The 21,078-nt window shown below is 42.3% G+C and overlaps 1 protein-coding gene and 1 long non-coding RNA gene across 6 annotated transcripts in view; both read left to right on the top strand.

Moving 5' to 3' along the window:
* The window catches only part of LOC135315619 (uncharacterized), a 30,117-nt gene extending 23,930 nt beyond the window's left edge, over positions 1-6,187 (top strand). For both annotated transcript variants that reach the window (XR_010375102.1, XR_010375103.1), the window contains exon 3: positions 6,081-6,187. This is a non-coding gene — a long non-coding RNA (uncharacterized LOC135315619). The remainder of the gene's footprint in view (positions 1-6,080) is intronic.
* A 903-nt stretch (positions 6,188-7,090) lies between these two features.
* LOC135315618 (uncharacterized) lies at positions 7,091-15,564 on the top strand. 4 transcript variants are annotated; one of them, XR_010375101.1, is made up of 4 exons: positions 7,091-9,994; positions 10,070-10,583; positions 11,027-11,137; positions 14,072-15,564. XR_010375101.1 is itself a non-coding variant. In XM_064464887.1 (3 exons), the coding sequence occupies exon 3, from the start codon at positions 11,483-11,485 to the stop codon at positions 13,046-13,048; it is 1,566 nt and encodes a 521-aa protein (XP_064320957.1). In that variant the 5' UTR covers positions 7,096-9,994; positions 10,097-10,583; positions 11,027-11,482; the 3' UTR covers positions 13,049-15,564. The 4 variants fall into 4 exon arrangements, 3 of the variants coding, with proteins under 3 accessions (XP_064320957.1, XP_064320956.1, XP_064320958.1); XM_064464887.1 differs by having other exon boundaries at positions 7,096-9,994; positions 10,097-10,583; positions 11,027-15,564; XM_064464886.1 differs by having other exon boundaries at positions 7,096-9,994; positions 11,027-15,564.
* Positions 15,565-21,078: the final 5,514 nt, after the last annotated feature.

Below are 21,078 nucleotides of genomic sequence, written 5' to 3'. Positions count from 1 at the left end.
TCATAGAAATCCACACAATGTTTTCTTTTCAACCACCAGCCTATGTAAATGTGTAGGATCCAAAGGAGGCTTCCTGCTATCAAAGTGTAGCAGAGGTGAAAGTCATCTCATTCACCTTACCCTCGACCTTTCATTGCACACCTTATTAAGTAGTTAATTATCAATTTATTGCTATTAGACTGAGGACTGAGGTTTTTTTTCTTCTTTTTTTCCCTGCCAAAAGTGCTGTGCCCTGGTCTTGAACTGCAGACATTAGATGGCCTGTTGAATGGAAACCTCAGTGCCTGTGGAATTATTACACATATAAAGTGGCTTTTGTACCTAACCAGTAATAGGATCAGTAGCCGTGTCAATTTAAATGATAATTTATTAAGGATAGGATTAGTAAGAGCTCACTTGACTTTGGGAGTAGAGTTAGAACCTTGTTCAAAATCCCACCTAAATCTTCTGTGACTTCTCTTTAGCTTGTCCTTGTTTCTTTGTGTTCAGCTGGTCATTCAGCAGAGGTTAAAATTACACACACTGAATTAGGCACTGAATTAGAGGGTTTGGTTTTTGGATTTGTTTTTTTTGTTGTTGTTGTTTTTAAGTTAATAGTGCTTACTACTTACTGCCTTGCAACTTTCAATCTGTCTTACAAGCAGAAACACATCACCGTTTTAGTAGCAGCTGCTATTTTCTCTTTTCTAAGCCTGCATTCTCTGCCACTCTATTCCTATCCCTCCCGTGTCCAAGGGAGAGCTGTTAAAGGGTTATCTTGAGGGGAAATCTCACCTACTTCACTGGGCCTTTCCTGACTAGAAATCCAAGTGGATTTTGAATGTAAACTTTCTTCAAAAACATCAGGAATCATTCTGCGGAATATTCTGAAGCAAGTCCTCTTGCCCACACAACTCAGCTTGGGTTTTGTGTGATTTGGTAATGTTACTCTATTGTTACCTGTTAGACATTAGTATCTAATATGAATACTAGGTTGCTTTAAAAATAAATAGTGTCTTACTCCTTATATATCAGTAAAGAGAGTAAGTCTTTCCTGGTAATAACTTGTATCTAGTATCCTGGCTGCACTACTAAAGCCTTTCCCCCCAGGATCCTGGAAAAAACAATTTAAAAAATGAACTTGCTCAACTCTTCTATTTCTGATCATATAGTTAGAAGCGAGAGTCTAATTTGACACAGATGGTAAGTAAATGGTTTCTTAAGCTTCCACTACTAGGACTGTAGAGTTCAATTGATAAGCTTCAAACAAATTTTAAAAGCCTGGAGTATAATAAATATAGAGTTGAACTCGGGGTTAGAAGCAACAGATTGCAAATGCAAAGTATAGTGGGAGATAACACTGAACAAATGCTTATTCTGTTTTTTAATCTAGCGTACATAGATGAACTAGTGATTCTTAGAAACATGAATTGAAAGTACATCATGAGCCTACTGTAAAAGAAAACAGGAGCAGAATATTAGTAAATATTCAGATAATACCAGATTGAGAGGAAACTGCAAATGTTAGAATGGGCTGAGAAATAACTGTGGAGATAAGATGCCTCGGTAAGAAAGGAACAAATTGTATTTGCCATAGATCATTGCAGCTTATACGCTGTCATTCTTTAATGGAAGGATAGAAATGAAAAAATACAGGAGGGTGGCAATAATGTCATAGCTTAGATAGGTTTATTCAATGTTCTGGCAATGAAATACATATGATGCAAGCTTGGGGTTTTAGGTGTAGAATGCAGCGATCAATATGGTGAATAACACTGAATTGATATTCAGTACCCAGTTATTATATTTGGATAATATGGACAGTCTAGAAAATATATGCAGAGGAAAGATTAAGCACCCAATTAGCACTTCACATAGTACGCTAGTAGAGCCATGGACAGGGAATTTAGTTTTTCCAAACCCTCAAAGAGTCGATGTCTCCCTGCAGAGAATTCAAGGTTAACGCCAGCGCATACTTGATGTACGCAGCCATTGGTGAGTGAAGTGAGTAATGAAATGGTGGTATAATAGAGACTAACAGGCTGTAGTCGGGAAAGGGAAACTTTTCTACTCTGCTGATGGTGAACTCTATTAGACTGCAAAGATGGAGTCAGTGGAACTGCTTTTTCTGATACAACGGTAGTTTGGCTGGAGCATGAGTAAATGTACAGTTGGGATCAGTCCTGCTTTGGCATGGAATACAGCTAGACGAATCAACGATATTTCTTCCCCATGTCTAGCATCTATGATGTCACTCCTGTAAAAATATTTTGCTACAGAAGAATAGATAAAAATCTCTCCTCTGATATATTTCTTCAGTGTACTGCAGGGGTGGAAAGTCACCATGCTGAGCTGTCAGAGTCCTGGAGAGTAAAACCTTCCTTTGCTATGCATCATAGGCAATGGCAGGCCATGATGTGGGCTGTGATAGTAATTAGGTTTTATAGCATGTGTATTTGTGGTCTTTTTACGATCTATTGCCAGAATGTACTATTTTAAGAGGTGAGCATGTGCCTGTTGGGGATTCATCTGAGCTCACCAGTTAGGGTGTTGCACGCTACCAAACAGCTGTCAGAACAGAGAATTCAGTTCCAGTCCTGTACTGAATTTCATGCAAGCAGCCCCTGCACCCTGTTTATGGATCCGCCTGCGCAGAGCTCGCTGAGGGATTCAAGCAGGCATCAGGTTGTTCCCTGTAGCTGTTTTTCATTGCATGTGAAGTGAGATGGTCCATCTTTGAAGCTGGATACAGGCTAATGACATACCCTGTTGCCAGGATCCTTGGAAACACCAGAAGGAAATGATGATGTTTCTATATATTTTCTTAAATTCTTGCTTTGAATCAATTTCCCAAATGTTACGTTTAGAGAACAATGTCCTGCAGGACGATGCACTGTTTCTGGCTTAGCTTTGTCTAGGTCCTCCTGTTCTGATCACAGGAGCGGGAAAGCCAGGCGCCTCCAATACAGAGCTTCCTCTGGGGCGATAATAATGCAAAAACTCCCCGCTGGCTGCAGGGGCTGCAGCGCCCACAAATGAAGGCTGCCTTCATCCCCTCCTGCTGTTTTCTCCTACGTACTGCAAGTTTTTTCATAGGAAAGAGTTTTACTAAAGATGCATGATGATCCCCATTTTGGGGACTCTCAGATTCTACCAGTTAGTCAAAAGTCCTGCTTTATAATTCAGTTTCATGTTCAGAGAACATCTATATTTCAAGACCATGTCCCACATTGGGACAAACCTGACAATTTCTGGCAATTTCTTTGTAACCTTTAAGATGCTCCAAGGATGCTCTGTGGCCAGACAGCAATAGAAATGTGCATGAGGGATGGATCATCCTGGTTTGAACTGTGATTCCAGCAGTCTTGGAAAAAGCGAGACCTATGCCAAGCCTTCAGGTATAATTTCAGCGACACTTGGCTGATATAAACCACCTTAAAATTGCAGCCCTTTCCTCTGCACCAGTTTCATAGATCACCATCAGGCCTTTCAGATGGATGTCTAAATTGCATCTCTGCTTGAATAGATTAAAAAAGAAAACAACCCAAAAACTGTGTTTCTTGGCAGTCATTTCCTTTACACTTGTCTACAATTTCCATGCTTTTGGTGTTGCCCTCTCTTTAAAAAATCCTTTTAAAATACGGCATATTAATGGAAGACTCTTGAAGATGTTAGTTCCTTTGAAAACACTACTTTATGTGCAGCATAGCAGAGAAACAGTGTTATGGTAAATCACTGGACATGTTTGACCTCTAAATAACTCAGAACTTTCAGAAAATTGTATGGGATGAGGAACAGCCTGCTGTTTTGAGCATAGGTGAAGCAATTTGTAGAAAAGGAATAGTGATGCCAATTTTTTACAGCTGGTTCAGGAAATGCTGCCTGAATACGTCTGGGCTCGTTAGAAAGGATGGGTCTGTACTGAGTCTGTGGTAACTTCATATTACCAGACTCAACAAGTGCGGGGGGAGCTACTCTGCCGCAGTGAAAATCGCCCTGGCTAAGCAATGGGCAAAAGACAAAACACCACTGCCCAGAGAGGCTGTGGAGTCCCTTCCCTGGACGCGGCCCTGTGCCCCCTGCTCTGGGGGTGCCTGCTCAAGCAGGGGTAGGACGGGATGAGCTCCAGAGGGCCCTGCCAACCCCCAGCAATCTGTGATTCTGTGAAAACTAAAATGCTCTTTGAATTCAGCTTGCTTCAGCTGTGGGCCTGAGTTCAGGTTCTGAATGACAAAGGTTTCAGTCAAGAGTGCTTTCCTTCAGCTTTGTACTGTCTGACTCTGCTGCGATAGTACAGTAGTAAATCAGCTCAGAAGGCTTATACGTACAGCTTGTGTCTTTGAAAAAGCTTACTGTGTTGTCATGTGCAAAACAGGAAACGTGTAATGGTATGAACCCCAGAGGAGCCGATCCAGGGCAAACTGTCCTGACCTTGCAGAAAACACATCCATTCGAACCTCGCAGTGAAATGGAAACATACAAGTTAACCACAGAAGTTAAGAAATATCCTCGCCTGCGTTGTATTGCTTTAATGTGGAATATTTTTTACATGAGAAGCTGAGCGACGAATAACACAGCCTGCAAGCTGATGCCACCGTACAACTCTCTTCATATTGTTTTTCTTTTTCTTAGAAGCAGTATCATAGCCCAGTTTGTTTTCAGTTTGTAGGCAAAGCGGTGTTTTGGAGTGGGTGACATACTTTCAGATTTACACACTATTAGATATTGTTGCTGTCCTCAAAGAGTAAGAAAAATGTAAATACCAAGGAGGGAGAGACATGATTCAAATTATCCTGAGCAGGCAAAAGCTAGATTGTTAGTTAAAACAGAGGAGAGATTTGATTGAGAACAGATATTTTGCTCCAGAAATTACCTCTTCTCGACCAGACCAGTTCTCCACTCCATGTAATTTTTCACCTGTCAGAATGAACACAAGGTGTCCTTAAAACCAAGCGACGTTTCACTCTTGGCCTGCGCAGGTATAACAATAGCATCCAAATCCTGTTCCCAGTGGTATCTCAGGCCATGTTTCTTAAAATACAAGGCTAAGGTTTTATTTCATATCAAACTGGAATTAAGGGAGGAATACACTATTTGAAACCCAAAAAGCTACATTCTAGTTTTCGTATAAGCTAATAATTATAATTAGTTCTTTTCAAAAGGCCTGGGAATAGATTTAAAGCTAGAAACCACGTAAACTTTGGAAGTTTTATATATTCCAACTATAAAGCCTACTACATAGAGATGTGCTAAATATTTACAGACAGACTAGTATTAAAGTTTTGGTTCTTTCAGTAGTGTGTGTCTTCACCTACTGATTGAAACAATATTACTCTAGCAGCCTTTCTGTTAACTACAATGCTGAAGTTATTCAGTGCAACATAAACATTTAGCTCTGCAGTTTAGTCTGTAAACACTTAAAAGGTTGGAATGTTTATCTACAATGGCCAGACGTCCAAAACTTGCAAAGCTGATCTGTTTGCAGTGTTAACAAGGAGTAGAAAATGAAGAGTTTTACTCATCTGAAAGCGAAGGAGAAAAGAATCTCCTGTTTGGCTCCCATCAACAATTAGGTTCAGTTTTGTTTCAGCGCCGAGCTTCCTTGGCACTGGTTTGCCCATCATGAACTCATTTCAGAAGGGAATTGGTTGGGGTTAGGGCTGCTGCTGGAATCTCAGTGTAAACCCAGGTCCCAGTGAGAGGAGGGGAGGGGACGGATGCAGGTAATACTACTTTGCTGGTTTTATTTCTACTTTTATTTTTTTTAAAGACTCACTGTGATATGCCAAACTGAAAAAAACCGGAGGTTTAGGAGTTGCTTCATGAACACTGAACTGCCATAAAGCCGGCAATTTCTGTGAGAAGGGAGGAGGTACCGTCACATAGATGTGACCATAGCATCATATTTTAGTCCTTATGATACTGCTAATAAGTCACCATACCTCTAGGCAAATAAACATGATTGATCCTCCATACTTGGTTTGGTTACTTGGTATTTCCACAGAACTCAGCCAGCCCTGCCAATATATCATAGTTGTAAAGAATTTACTTTGGTGTAGTAAGTATAAATGCTATTTCTGCTTATTTTTGTCCTCCTTCAGTGCACTAAGACGCTGAGTCCAAGCTAATCCGGAACATGATTCATACCACCATTAGATCAACTGTTGAAATCCTCCCACCAAGTCAGAAGGGAACTGGCCACTTCATGTAGAGGGTAAGCAGCAGAAACAGTAACGATGCAAACAATAGCTCCAAAATACTAAATTCACATTTTCATAGTTCAAAAGAAAGTTTGGTTCATATTGTGATGAAAGACCAAGTGAAGTTGGGAAGGTCTTACCGTATACAAGTTAGTTTGGTTGTGACTCAAATTGCGCAATATTTTAATAAAATTACAATGTAGAAGAAAGATTTTTTAAATTTTTTTCCCCCCAGACCGCAGCAGGGGTTAACTGAGGAGCTGCTGGTTGACAAGCTCTGACTATAACATCAGGAAAGAACTCGAATGAGTTTACAGTTAAACATTGATCTGCCAACAGAGGGGAACTACATAGTTATCTGACATAATTCTTCTCAATGTGTTTAAAAGTAATTAGTCTCTTAGACGTTTCATAGCTGTGCCCATAGATATAATTGCTGTAATGACACAAACGGCCACTTGAATTCTCCAGTGCACTTCTAGTGATTGGATGGCTGATATTACCCCATGTTTTGATCTGCTAAATACCCTGAGGTGACTTTATTTTGCAAACCTTTTTCATTCTGGCTATTAGTGCAATGATAGTTGCACAGCAGGGACACAGTCATTATTTGAAACCTCTGTGAATATTCACTTCGATGAAGTTTTGGTAGGCAGTAAAAGGACTCCCTCTGCCGGCAAATCTATGTGTAACTATAAGATAAAACGAATTATTGTGGGCACGTATCTTCCTGGGATACTTCAATGTTGTGAAATCCCAGCAATTTGATTAACGCAGTCGAGATTAAACAAGCAAACAAAACCAACTAGCCACAATCTGCAACTAAACTTTAAACTTTGACATTTGCGTAATTCAGCTCTATTTACATTTGAGCATCATGTACAGTATTTTCTCTTAATACATTTTTCATTCCCTGATGTAGGATTAAATTAAAATTGAAGAATGAGGGAACGCCAGTGGCTCATATTTCTGGGTGTTGAATACTGTGGAGGTGAAATAGCACAACTATTTAAAGAAAAGATAAAATGCCTTTCCCTGTCTCCAGGAAAAGGCTCTGACTCACCACATAATGTATTTTAATAGGCTGAAGGTCCGTATCTGAGCTGTCATTCCTTTGTGCTTTGAGCCACCTCAGATAATAGGTTTTGCTTATGACAGCTGCTTTGTAAAAGTCAACAAAGTCGTTTTTTTCATATTGCTCCTGAATATGAAAATGCAGGTCTAGTCCAGGGTATAATGAGTCTCCCTCCTTTACAGCTTCAGTCAAAGGAGGTTTGCAGGACTTAAAGGTGAGGGGTGCAAAACAAAGCAAACAAACAAAGTGCTTGACACCAGCTGTAACCATCTAGGAGTGGCTGAGTTGGAGAGAGAAGGAAAGAGGAGAATTCCTTGGCAAGGGTGAATCATGATCACACCTGAGCCCGCGTTTTGCACGTGTTCCCCTGGCTCCCTGCGCAGACCTGCGGAGAGAGGACACTGTTGGGATCCTGGGTGAAGCTGCAGAATGGACCCATGCGATGCTGCACGGCCGCACTGCTCGCTCGCCACCAGGAGACTCTCGGTCCCTGCAATTTAAAGGCAAGGGAAGAAGTATGTGCTGATGCAAAGTATCGGCTAAGTAGGCAGTGCTTGTCGGAAAAACTCTCTAACTTTAGATCTGAATTTACCTCCTTTCCTTTATGCAAATACTGCCTCATTACTGTCAATACCAAGACAATAACCCAATTTTATTCATTTTCAGTTAAATACTGTGTCATCCAGGTCTTTTGGGATCTGGTCCCTAGTCTGTGGTTAGGGTGTTAACCTGGGGGCTGGGACACCTATGAAAGGAAATCTTTCAGTGCTCGCTTTTCTTAATGGTTGCAGAGTATTTTGAGCAATCTTGGGTAAAAGATCATTTGTGCTAAAGATGGCTTGAATGACATGGTTTTCCCTGAATGTGGGAAAGGCTCCTCAGGGAGTCAGGGCTGAGGCCTGAGATTATGCTACTTCTACGTAGGAGACCCAGTTTAGTAAGTTCCAAGAGTTATTCCCCAAAGTGTTTTGCCACAGCAGGATGCTGCTGCAGATGGAGGCATGGTCTGAGGAGGTGCGGACCCATGGCATCACTGAGGTGAAGAAGCCCCCAGAGCTTGCTGCACACGGATGACCCCCGCGGGCATTCGATTCAGTGATCAGAAGGTCTGTCAAGTTACATTTTTAAGTAGTTTGAACTGTGTTTAGGTAGTCTTGGGAATTTTTTTATTAAGCCTTTCAATTTTGACTAATAATTACAAAGAAGATTGTGTGTGTAGGATATTTATCTTTACGTAGTTGGTTTTTATCCTCATACTGAGGATAGAGGAGTGGTATTTATCTCCAATTTTAAGGAAACCTGAAGCACAGACAGGCTGAAGTCACATACTAGGCCTAGAGTGAGCCAAAATTACCCAGATCTTGATGTCCACTGAGTAGTCATCTTTTCAGCTCCATGATTGTTTTGCCATACTTGCTACACGAATAAGCTGTAGACACTCCTTTCCCCACAAAACTACCACACAAATAAGAAAGAGGGGCATAGAGTAGAGGAGGGAATAGAAGGACAGTTCAATATGGTGTATCCTAACGTAGGATTTAAAGGTGAGAAGAGCAGAAGATATGGGAGAGGGTTCAGGCCTAGTGAATAGCACAGTAAAGGTGAAAAGCTGTGGATGCATGGCCTGGCAGGAGGAGCTCTAAGGTGTCAAAGCCAGAATCAAGGCTAAACAGCTTTGTGAGTGAATGACTCCAAATCCCATCTTCTTTTTTGCTTAGAAGCACAAAGTGATGACAAAATGAGGAGGAGGTAATCATAGAAAGATTGCTGCATGACAAGAGCATGGAAGAGTTACATAGGAGGCAGGGGGATATAAGAATTCAGATATTTGTTTTTCAAAGTTGCTTCCCAAACTGTGTGGTGTGACGGGTGCACCCACTCTGAGTTAGCGGTGCGGTGCTTCGGGCCTCACCGACAAACAGGCCCGGCTGAAGCCAGCCCTGCTGTGTGAACCTTGAGAAACTGTGCTGAGCTGTATCTTCTCAGGAACCTAAGGAATTTAGGTCATGTCTTATGAGGAGCCAACAGTACCAGCCCGAGCTGGGACCAGAGGAAATTAAAACGGCTGTGGCTGCACACCTGCATGTACACCTGTGGAATAATTACTGGGGGTGAAATTATTGAGGCTAAAGTTATATCCACATTTCATAAAAGTTAACTTCCAGGGTGAAATACAGTTGGCATGCTGAAAATCGGTTCAGTGATCGCTCCCTAAGCAACACCACCTGCAGTCTTAGATGTTGGCACACACTGGGGGAGCTCGGTGTACTTAGCTCTAGGAGGGATAATTGGAGGAGGGAGTGGAGTGAAGGCTCTGCAGCCAAGCTCATCCATAAATCACTGCAGGTCTGCAAACTAGATGGAATCATGGAACCGTGCCCTGGCCAGCACAGTACAATTGCAAAATCGTGCCCTGTGGATGAACTTTGCTCATTATAACCTCATTATAATACCAAACACACACCTCCATCCCAAAGTTGCCCGCCTCCAAGGTACGACCACCCCTCACTGAGCGTGCGCTCTGAATTTCTTTTTGTCTATACCTTTAAATCAAAGCGAGGAGTTTCTACACCAATCAGTAACAAAGGTATGTATGACTAGAGTCACTCAAGCTCCACCTAAACATAAAGTAGTTTAAAATGACCTGAAGAAAGAGGTATATTAGGGAAGATATCATTGCAGACTACCGGATCAGTCAACGGGCTGAACGTCTCTTCCCCCCCATAGAGACGCCTATTGGGTAAGGCTCAAACTGAGTTATACCAAGTGATTCCCTGGGAAATTTAGAGAACAAGCTTGTTATTTTGTATTTCAGCACTTTGTACTTGCACGTGTTTTGCAGACAGTGTATTTACCACCGTCAATCCAATAAGAACCTGTATTCCTGTTGCTTCAATAAGCTGCACTATTAGTGAAGCTGGCCGTGAAGAGTCATTGAGCACAACTAGGCTAAGAGTGATCATACCATTAGTGAACCTGTAATCGTGAGAGTTCAGTCTATTGAACACAACTGGACTGACAGTGCTGAATCGGGCATCACTCAGAATCCAAGCCCAGCCGCCCCTCTGACAACTGAGGACCAGCTGGACCACAAGGGAGTTTATTTTCTGCCAAATTTCTTCACCTATTAACGCAACAACACCAAAGGGGAGTTTCACTACAAGTCAATCACTTTACGCTACAAATATCTGTAGCCCCCAGAGCCCCTTGAGCTCTCCTGCACGGCAGCGGGCTGCACAGGGGTGATCTCCCCTTGAGCGGGGACGGCTCTCAAGGTCACTCCTCAAGGTTGAGAGATCCCTTACCCGGCATCTGATATCTACAGCAAGGTAAGCAACATTTTATGTTAGATCTAAAGCATACTGTATACAAGTTTGCTTAATTATTAGAAGTGTAGTAAGTACGAGATGTGACGGATGCACTCGACGCCCTGACCAAACTAGTGGTAGGTTGGGTCAGGCCCCAGAGGAGGTAAAGGTCTAGGCTGTGAGTGGGCCACTGCCTTCTCTGGTTCCAACCTGTTCTTTGAAAACCTGCACAGGAGCAGGGTGACACGGTGACCTTTGATGTATGTGAGCGTGGAAACCAGAACACCGACCATGCGATTAACACATGAATAGCATCTGGTTCTTCCAAGACTCATTTGTCAAGGAACAAAGAAAGCTGTGTGTACAAGGACTCTCATGCATACCTTTTCCATCACATGTAATTTGACTACGAGCCAACCACTTTATTCCATAAATATGACAGCTTGAGTGAGCCTTTTTTTCAGCTCTCCCTGCTAAGCAGCTGGCTGCATGGCAGCGATCTCCCCCTGAGTTGGGACACCTCTCAAGGTTACTCCTCAAAGTTGAGACACCTCCTTACCAACTGCAGATCTTCGGTAAGTGACCGACATTGCACCTTAACCTTGTATTGCAGGGCATTAAGATCTTGTATCGGTAACTTTGAACCATTATTATATCCTCTGCGCAGTAAGTAATAGATTGAACCTTGCCATCAGACTTTGTTAAGCCTCACTTTTACAACATCTTACCTCAATAAAACCACCTTTGCTGCTACCTTTGGCTGTGGTTCTTTAAGCAGTCTAAATCTCCCCCATGACAGTAGAGTGTGTGACTGCTATTTAATTACAGTTTGATTACTGTTTAATTAACATTTAATAATTATCCTTTAATCACCGTTTAATAATTTTTTTTAATAAAACCTTTTGGTTAACCCCACAACAATGACTTCTCTTAATAATTCACCTGAGACAAAACCCAGCATAGTCAGCAGGATGGCAGGTTCAATCACTGACTACTTACGGAGGCAGAGAGTTAGCCCTTCGCTGAAGTTTTCAGAAGATTGGGAGTGCAAAAAATGGGATAATTGGGATAAGGTAGAGGAACAGTTAAACCTTGCAAGGGGGAAAATGAAAGATGGTAAAGAAAAGGCAATAATATGCAAAATGTTGGGAACGTGTTTGGAAGCAATCTGTCAGTATAAGGAATGCAAAGAGAGGGAAATGCAAATGTTACAAGAGGAGGCTGAACAAAGAAAGCAACAAGAAATCCTGTTATCTCTGCAGATAGAACAATTGATGAAAGAACTGGGGGAGGAAAAAGAAAAATGCAGGAAGGCAGAGGATAAACTAGAACTCATGATAACTCAGGCCTCCAACCCCCCAGATCCTGTAAAAATCTGTAAGGTAACCGTGTCCCCGGAAGATTGGGATGGAAATATCTGGGAGGACCCCGATGAAGAATTTAGCAAGGAGAGTGAATTAGATGAATCAGAATTTAAGGTAGGCCCTATTACCAAAACCAAGGTATCTGCTGGACCCCAAGGGGGCAAACGGAGAAATACCACAAGGACCATTCCATGGGACCCCCTTCCTCTGGCCAATTTGCAAGAAAAATATGGGCGGAAGACTGGTGAGAGCGAGACTGAATATCTGTGGCGTGTCTCCTTAACTGGAGGAGACCGCATTATGTTAGATCAAGGTGTAGCGGCTGGCTTTTGGGGACCAGGCGTGTTCTTGAATGAGGGGCCAGACCCTAACACCGAGCCACACTCTATCACACGACGAGTGGCTTATTGGGCAGGGGGCAAAGACCCTCGGGATAGGGGGGAGCCCGCTGCTATACCAATAAGATCTTTAAGTGAAGTTTCTGCTGCCGTTACAAAAGCAGCCTGCCTCCAGGCTATGAACGACAGGGGTGCACATGGTAATTACCCTATCGCTGCCCCTGTAAATCCCCAAGCCATGAGACCGCTGATAAAGGGAGCCCCTGCTGTCTTAAAGCAATACCTCATTGCAAAAAGCCATGAAATAAGACAAAGCATAGAGCATAACACTCAGGAGGGTCAGAAGAGCCTCCGACCCATCCCGACATGGGCAGAACTGATGCATGGCATTGTCAGTCGTGGTCGGGAGATACGGTGGGACAAACTGACACCAGCTGGGCGGTCCCGAGCTGAAGCAGACAACAGACGGATCTGGCAAGTAAAGCAGACTCGTCAGAATCCCCGGCACCTTCCCCAATCTCATAAACTCCCTGTTGAGGTAGTGGACCCCCAAAAAAGGCATAATGGACTGTGGAGAAAAGCCTTAGCACTAGGCATACCTCGGGTAGCCATACGGGGCCAACCGACTGAGATTGTACTTAGTCTGGTCCGGGCTTTTGAAAAACAAAGGATATCAGGGAATCCGGAACAAACCAAACAGCCACCCACCCTCAAAGTCCTTGTGAATAACCCTTTCAGCCCTTTTAAGGAGGAATTGCAAATCTTGAAACCAAAAAATGAGTAAGTCCCAGACAGCAGCTTGGGCTGCCTGTCCAGAGCATTGAAGCTTACCACTGGGATAACACAGACGGCCCTCACATTTATAACCCAGTCAGCCCACAGAGACAGCTAGTAACCTTTTTAAGTGACAAATTTCAATAACCTCAAGTTTGGGTGCCCAAAGAACTCACATTAAAGCAGCTGACAGGGGTTAAAATAACAGGATTTACCGGCATAAGTAAAACTTGCTGCTAGCTAAAGTAAACTTTTTCTTGCCAGAGGAGGAATGGACATCAAGACACCAATTAGGGGTAGTTTCAGGGAGAGAAAATGTCTTAGGCTTTGATGTATTACAAGGACAAGTTTGGAAATTGCTGGACAGTAGTGTTTTGTCTTTTGGCCGCTCAGAGTATCCTTGGTTAGCTGAGCAAAAATCGGCAGCTACCCACGGGTGTCCGTGAACTGGGGTAGTTCGCTTGCTGCGAGCTGCACCCACGCTGCCTGGCTCCAGAACGACCCATGTCCCTCAGCACCCCACCTCTTGCGCTGCCCGGACGGGTATTGCAGAGATCATCGCTGACCTACGAAAAAGACACATTACCTCCCGAACGCGCTCTTCATATTATTTCCCCAGTGTGGCCAGTTTAAAAAAACAGACGGGAGCTGGCGCCTAACCATAGACTATAGAAAGTTAAATGCAAACCCGGCTCCTCTTACGGCCCCCATCCCGACCATTGCTGCATTAACCCCCCCTTCCCCCCTCCCCCCCACCCAGGCTGCCACTCCCCGCTGGATGGCGATCCTAGATGTAAAGTTATGTTCTTTATGGTGCTGCTGCAGGAGCAGGATAGAGGAAAATTAGCTTTTACCTAGGACGGGATACAATTTACTTTTAATAGACTTCCTCAGGGCTATAAGCATTTACCCACGATAGCTCAGTGGAGCTAAACATCGTATTAGTGCTAGGTGGGTATATCCTAGTTACTAACTAAAAGGGGTAACCCGTCCGGAAACACCCCACCGAGACTTGTTTTGTCTTTCCTTTCAGGAGCAATACCCAGGAAAATATCAGCATGCCACCCTTGGAGATCGGATTGGTCATCTGAGGAGTACTAATCCTCCTTGAGTCGTAATCATCACCAACATGAACCAGATTCGGTTTACACCTTGACAAGCCTGACTCACTTCTTTTATTTGCGCTAATCAGTACGGTAACTGCAGTACATCCTGCACCATGTATGTTTAAAATCCATGGAAGTCCAGGAATAGTGGGAGGTCCCACTTGATAGAAATATTACCCGTAATGTATCCAATCAATCAAATATCTGTGTCTGTAACTTTGTAAACATTACTGGATGTGACTTTAATTACACAGCCCCAGTGACCTCAGTCGTGCTGTTAAAGCAAAATTACACACTGTATCGAGACCTTTTACCTCCCTCCACTGGAATGAACTGAAGCTACTTCACAAGCTACTGGAACATAGACATGTACAAGCCTTATTACAAAAGACACAACAACAAAGCAAAAACACATTAATAACTGTACATCGTGATAGAGAAGAAATACATCATATACCAGAAAAAGTGCGGAAGGATGGGGAACACCACTTGTGGAAACCCTATTTGGATGGTCTCCAACGGTAACAGGTGTATCAAACACCATGTTGCATCCCGTGATAATAATGTTTGCTGTTGAGGTGATTTGTATTGTTATTACTGTCTTTTTACAGATTTGAATTTGGTTTTTGGCCCAGTCAGTGTATCTCATTGTAAAACACACTTGCTACTGATCATGTGAAATTGTCTTATAATTAACCCTTTTAAATTTTCTATCGCTTAATCCTCCAGTAGACAACACGATGCCATTACCGCCTCCTATTTGTAGCACAGAGGCAAGAGGTGACCGTACCACCACTCTGTGAAGTAGAGTGAATTGACTGTAGTCACGGGGTGGAGTGTGACGGGTGCACCCACTCTGAGTTAGCGGTGCGTCGCTTCGGGCCTCACCGACAAACAGGCCCGGCTGAAGCCAGCCCTGCTGTGTGAACCTTGAGAAACTGTGCTGAGCTGTATCTTCTCAGGAACCTAAGGAATTTAGGTCATGTCTTATGAGGAGCTAACAGTACCAGCCCGAGCGGGGACCAGAGGAAATTAAAACGGCTATGGCTGCACACCTGCACGTACTCCAAAGGGGAGTTTCACTACGAGTCAATCGCTTTACGCTACAAATATCTGTAGCCCCCAGAGCCCCTTGAGCTCTCCTGCACGGCAGCGGGCTGCACGGCGGTGATCTCCCCTTGAGCGGGGACGGCTCTCAAGGTCACTCCTCAAGGTTGAGAGATCCCTTACCCGGCATCTGATATCTACAGCGAGGCAAGCAACTTTTATATTAGATCGAAAGCATACTATATATAAGTTTGCTTAAATATTAGAAGTGTAGTAAGTAGTAGAGTGCTTCACTGCCCTTTAATTATTGTTTAATAACTGTTTAATCGTCATTCAATCATAGTTTAATAAAACCTTTTAGTTAACCCCATAATGATGACTTCTCTTAATAATTCACCTGCCACATATGGAAATCAAGGTCAGTTAAGAGGGCAAGATGTCACTTACATGGCTTCACAAACCATTGGAACTTTTCCTTTTGTTAATAATTTGTTAAAATTTGTGCGATAATAATATTTTTCTTCTAAATGTCCAGAAATAAGGAGCGGGGTGTCTGTAAACACAGGATTGTTAAGTCTCTGGTATCGTAGGAGTAGGTACTTGTAATAGCTCATGCTTTCTCAGTTTACACGCGAGTTATAATGAAAGTCTTTCATATTTTAACCTGCATTTGCAGTCTAGGAAGTCCCCAGGAAACTGGTAGTGCTTGAGTCATAGGAAAAGCAGTGCAATACCTTGTTATTGAAAATAACTGCAAGACGAGTACTAAACAGTATGAATCTAACACAGCTTATAGGGAACCATAGCTGTTATATCCCCGGAGTTACCTGCTGCCAGCTTAGTACAAACCCCCTGCCTTGTGCAGACTATAATGGAGTACAGGGAATGGTGGAAAAACTGTCTTCACTTCTATTTGGTTTATATCTTCTCAGAAATTCTGCTGCAAGCCAAACATCCTTCGGTTGAAAACGCAAAGGTAATATTTTGAAATGTGCTGTTGAAATATGGTTGAGTAAGTCTCTTCAGCTTCCTGTGAATTTATCAGAGAACCTTGCTTTTCTTCTGCCCAAGAGGAGAAAATCCTCTGGTCGATTATTGACCTGATTTGAAAACTCTCTGTGATACTGGTGAGTGTCGGATTGCCTGAGCTGCTTCGCCCTCCATTTCCTGGAGACAGAGGGGAAAAAAAGAGGTAGGTATCTCTGTTTGTCATAATGAGTTCCACCCAGAAACTCTGTGGGGCTGTAAAGTAATTTACAGTAATGAAGCAGAGTTCAAAATGGTATTGCAAACTGCCACACTTGACAGGTAGGGATAAATGGCTGATCCAGAACCCATTCAGACGGGTTCACCAGTCACCCAATTGAATTGCATTCAGAAGTACTTAAATACTAGCAAATATTTATTTTCCTGTATAGAGAGCTTAAACTCTGCAGGTGTAGGTGGGGTTTGCATGCCTGGGCCAGCTCAGTCTGTTTCTGTGAGATCTTTTGCCTATTATCCAATGCTATTACTTGGAATTAGATGTTAACTGGAGTTCAGAATTCAGTTTTGCACAAGGTACAACCCAAAGCAGATGATCTAAGCAAACTGTAGAAAATCTGACCTGCAAAGGGCTGAACTAGTGACTTGTATGAGCGTGTGTTGCAAGGTGTCAGTCCACCAAAGTAAGCTGGGCTACGTCCACCAAGCAGTAAAACTCCGAGCTATCCAGCTGTAACACTTTAAGAGTTTAATGACAAGTTTGTGTTAATATGAAATGGAAACTAAAGCATTTCCTTCTGTTACTCCTTGATGAAATGGTTTATTTCAAGACTATAGTCTGCTGCATGTGAAGGGTAATGGTTTACATACAAATGCACACTCAGCACTGCATAACTTGTACAGCCTGGAGTGTAGAATTAGCTCTTACTTTAATTTGAATGAATTTAGTAACAGTGGAAGACATTCAGATAGACAGCCCCACAGAGCAAACCTCACAGCATGATTGTTTTGGAAAAAATGCGAATTATGTGCAAGAAGATTGTTTCAGCAAAAATCCTGTGTGCTAAAGGCAGGTGCCCTTTGATAACACAGTTTGGATGGTCTATCACAAATTCTGGAATAATTTAGTGATGGAAATGAAATGCTGAAAAATGGATATGGAAAAAGGAAGAAGACAGCACCTGTGAAATCAGGGGTGTGGGTGTTGTATTGAATTAACATACCAGTTTCCATCACTCGATTCTGGTTGGTGTGCTGCTGCTGGCTGTAAAGCGGATTCGTCGCCCGGTGTGTGTTGAGCCAATAATCACACACTCAGGAGTGACATCATTTATTTCAGGGTGGCGCAAGCCTGGGTGCTCGGTGGTTTTCCACAAATCAAGCACCCCGAAGCCAGTTACCTCATTATATTTATACAATAAGTCCATATGTGTTCTGCTTATCTAATGCATATTCATTCTACTCCACATAGGCTGTATAATGGCATTAAGTCGCTCCTCTTGGCCCCGCTTCAGATTCTTCTGTGCATCTTTTCCTCTCTTTGGGGGTCCTTGGTTGTCTTTACCAATGAAGTATCCTCACCCTTTTTATCCATGTATGGTCACAAGTCACCTAAGGACAATTCAAGGCTATTTTCTCTTGCCAACTCTCCTTTATTTTCTTCCAAAAGGAACATTTGTCCTTGATTAAATGGATAACGCTGATGGCCAAGATATCCTGTCCCTAAGCTTAGGTTAAATATTAAAACATCGAATGCTACATAAACAATGCTTGATCAAAAAGGAGTCTCGATTCACACCACTTAAATATAGACAATACCTCTCCTTTCCAAGGGGGGTTGCTCTCTTACACTCACTGTTATGGCTCAAATCCATTTGGAAAAGTATGAGGTTGGAACTGAAGTCTGGAAGAGGCACTAGGAAAATGCAGTCCTTGCAGGGAATGCTGCTATGATTTTGTGGGTTCAAACACACTTGGTTTGAAATCCTAATACAGAATGACAGCTGCTAATATGAGTAAAAGTAATCCTCGGTTCAAAATGCATACATAACACCAGGTTTGGGGGTTCTGTCCTGGCTAAATACCAATTTAGATATTAAAACCTTAAAGACTGAAAAATAAAATTAGATATTAAAACTTGCTGGTAGGTTTCCTGTGATTTTAACTGGAGAAAACACCCTTGTCTTCCTCTCTGGATCAGCTGCATCGTGTGGCTTCTGTGTTTACCTTAGGAACTGCATGCTGGAGCAGTTCCAATTCCAGGCTGGGTTTAGGTTTCCTAAACTGAGCTGACTGAAAACCAGTCTTAAAAGGTATGTATATAATACAGCACACATACAATAAACATATGTAATATAGTATGTTATACTGCATGGTTCTGCATACTTTTCCTCTTGTAAACTCTTAAGGAAAATGGCTGCAGTTACGTTCTGCTCTAGAGAAATAGTCAAATTGTGTCATAATATTTACTTTACCAGTAAACAGTTAGTGTACTTTCGAGTTGAAATGTGTTACAATGATATAGAGGAGAACCTTAGCTGGAAATCTTAAAGCTCTTAGATCTACCCTCCTGGTAGGAATCCATGCTACAGCTAAGCTGATCTAACAAGGATCAGAGAAAGCCTGGCTGGAAGTGACGGGTGGAAAGAAGAGAGTGGCCTTGTCCCTTTTTGGCAGCAACTACACTGTGAACCTGTCTGTGGGAGCATCAGATGCAATGCTGCTGAAGGTGAGCAGAAGCAGGCTTTATATGGAGTTCCTGTTAACATCTCTATTTTAATAAACTGTAAGGGAATCAATAATTTAATGTGCAAGTTACATCTAGCTCTGTAACTCAGATATTCACGTATCCTCCTTTTGAAAATGCCTTCCATAATTTTATGTTTGGGGTGACAAAAATTGGCACTTTTCAGATTACGCTTTGTCACCTGTTTGAACCAACCACCTACGAGGCATTAAATAGAATTAAGGTGAAGAAATAGCAGGTCAAGGAACTACATGAATACATTGCTGGAGCTAGAGTTTCATGCTTGCGTAAAATACAAGAGAATGACTTGTTAGTATTTAATGCCTCGAATGTCCACTTGTGTGACTTGTGACTACATAACTGTACATATCTGCAGAAAAAGGAACACAGTAATATACCAAAACTGGTGATCTCTGGGTTTTTTTGTTGTTTTTTTTTTTTTGCTGGTTTTGTTTCTTTTGTTTTGTTTTTGTGTGGTTTCTTCGGTTTGTTTGTTTTTTTTAAAATCATGAGCCACTTTTTTTACAAGGGACCTATCAAAAGCATGACTAACACTATTGCACGTCGGCATCCTATTTGGTATTTTAGAAACTGTTATATCTGTGCCACGTAATTTCTTCATGCATGTGTCTAATATATATGATCCACATGAAACCATTATTATTTCTTCATGTACTTGTTCTTGTGAGTCTCACTGTCTTAGATTTTTGCCCAGGAGTGTTGTGAAATTCAGTGGGTTTAATGATTTTTGTCAGGTTGACAAGGTTCATAGCTCTACTCTGAAAAAAATTAAGGGCCTTGCTCTCATCTGCTTCTACCCTTCTCATTCTCTAACAAAATGATAAATATTCTTACAGATACTCATGCAAATTCACAGCTTGAATCAAAAGCAGTCTCTCTAGTGAGAGACTTCATTTGTCTCAGGCTTTAATCCATCAGCTTCACATGTCTCTCCCAACAGTCCCCCTTATTCCACTGAAAATGAAACAAACTCACTCTAACCATTTACAAGGTGTTTCCAATATATTAAAAAGTTCTGATCTGTCACTTAATTATTAACATCTGTTTATACAGAAAATTTTCCCTAATGGTGGTGTTAGGCCACTTGATTAATTTTTACTGATAAAACATGCTGCCGAAGCTACTGCACTATGATGTCTTTTTCTTGTGCTGGCAAGAACATTTGCTGCCCATAACAGCTTTTGCAGGAAGAGGGATTTGCTCCAGCCAAAGCTCCCAAAGAGCATGGGCTCAGAGGTTATCATTCCTGTGGAAAAATTTTCAGAAATGAAATATGTTAAGCAAACACCTCATTCCCTGACTGTTGGAAAATGCCAGCTGCTGAGGTTTCCATACAATGGTTTCCTTGTCAGAAAAAATATTCCATATGCTGCCATAGCTAGCCCAGTCTTCTGCTTGTGAATGCAGCGTCAAAGGTGTGGGTCTTCTATGAATCCCCCCATTTACCCAGCCTCAGTGGCTAGAAGTGAGGCAAACCTGGACCTTAGTTAAATCTATGGAACACTGCAACTGACTTCAAAGCGAGCACAGTTGGGTCCAGAATAAATACAAGGCTGGTTGCAGCAGTACAAGCTTCCTCATACATCCCTTCCAGCCTAAACATGGTACTCAAAGGGCTTTTCTAAATGACAAAATAACTGTACTTTAGTTGCAGAAATATGTGAATTTTCAAAATCTGGCTGGAAGAAGTAACTCTTTGTAGAGGTCACTGTGTCCTCATCAGATGGGACCAGCAGCTTCTCTGAATGACTCCTAACCCCCTTTCAGTCAAAATTACCCTGGTTAACAAAACCGTCCTGTTAAAGCTAATGTCGCCCCTTTGGGCTGGCATGAGTCAGCTAAGCTCACTCCCAAGAGGACCTCTACCAGCATGCTGAGAGCATGACGATCCATGGCCTCTTTGCACATGAGCTGCTCTGTGGGCACTTCTTAATCTTTCCACCTGCCTGCAGAGTGAACGTCAGACTACACTCTGCATCAAAACCTGTGTTGATGTCTAGCTTTTCCTATTAATCAGAAACGTCTTTATCTGTGAGGCTTAAGATCAGCTGGGAATAAACTTATAATTTATGCTAAACCACAATAAGCCATGCTTAAATTGAAATACATGTGTTCACCTGCTTTGGACTACTTTAA

This window comes from Phalacrocorax carbo, chromosome 13, assembly GCF_963921805.1.
Source record: "Phalacrocorax carbo chromosome 13, bPhaCar2.1, whole genome shotgun sequence".
Lineage (NCBI taxonomy): Eukaryota > Metazoa > Chordata > Aves > Suliformes > Phalacrocoracidae > Phalacrocorax > Phalacrocorax carbo.
Note: the sequence above shows the minus strand (reverse complement) of the source record. Positions and strands in the feature narration are given on the sequence as shown.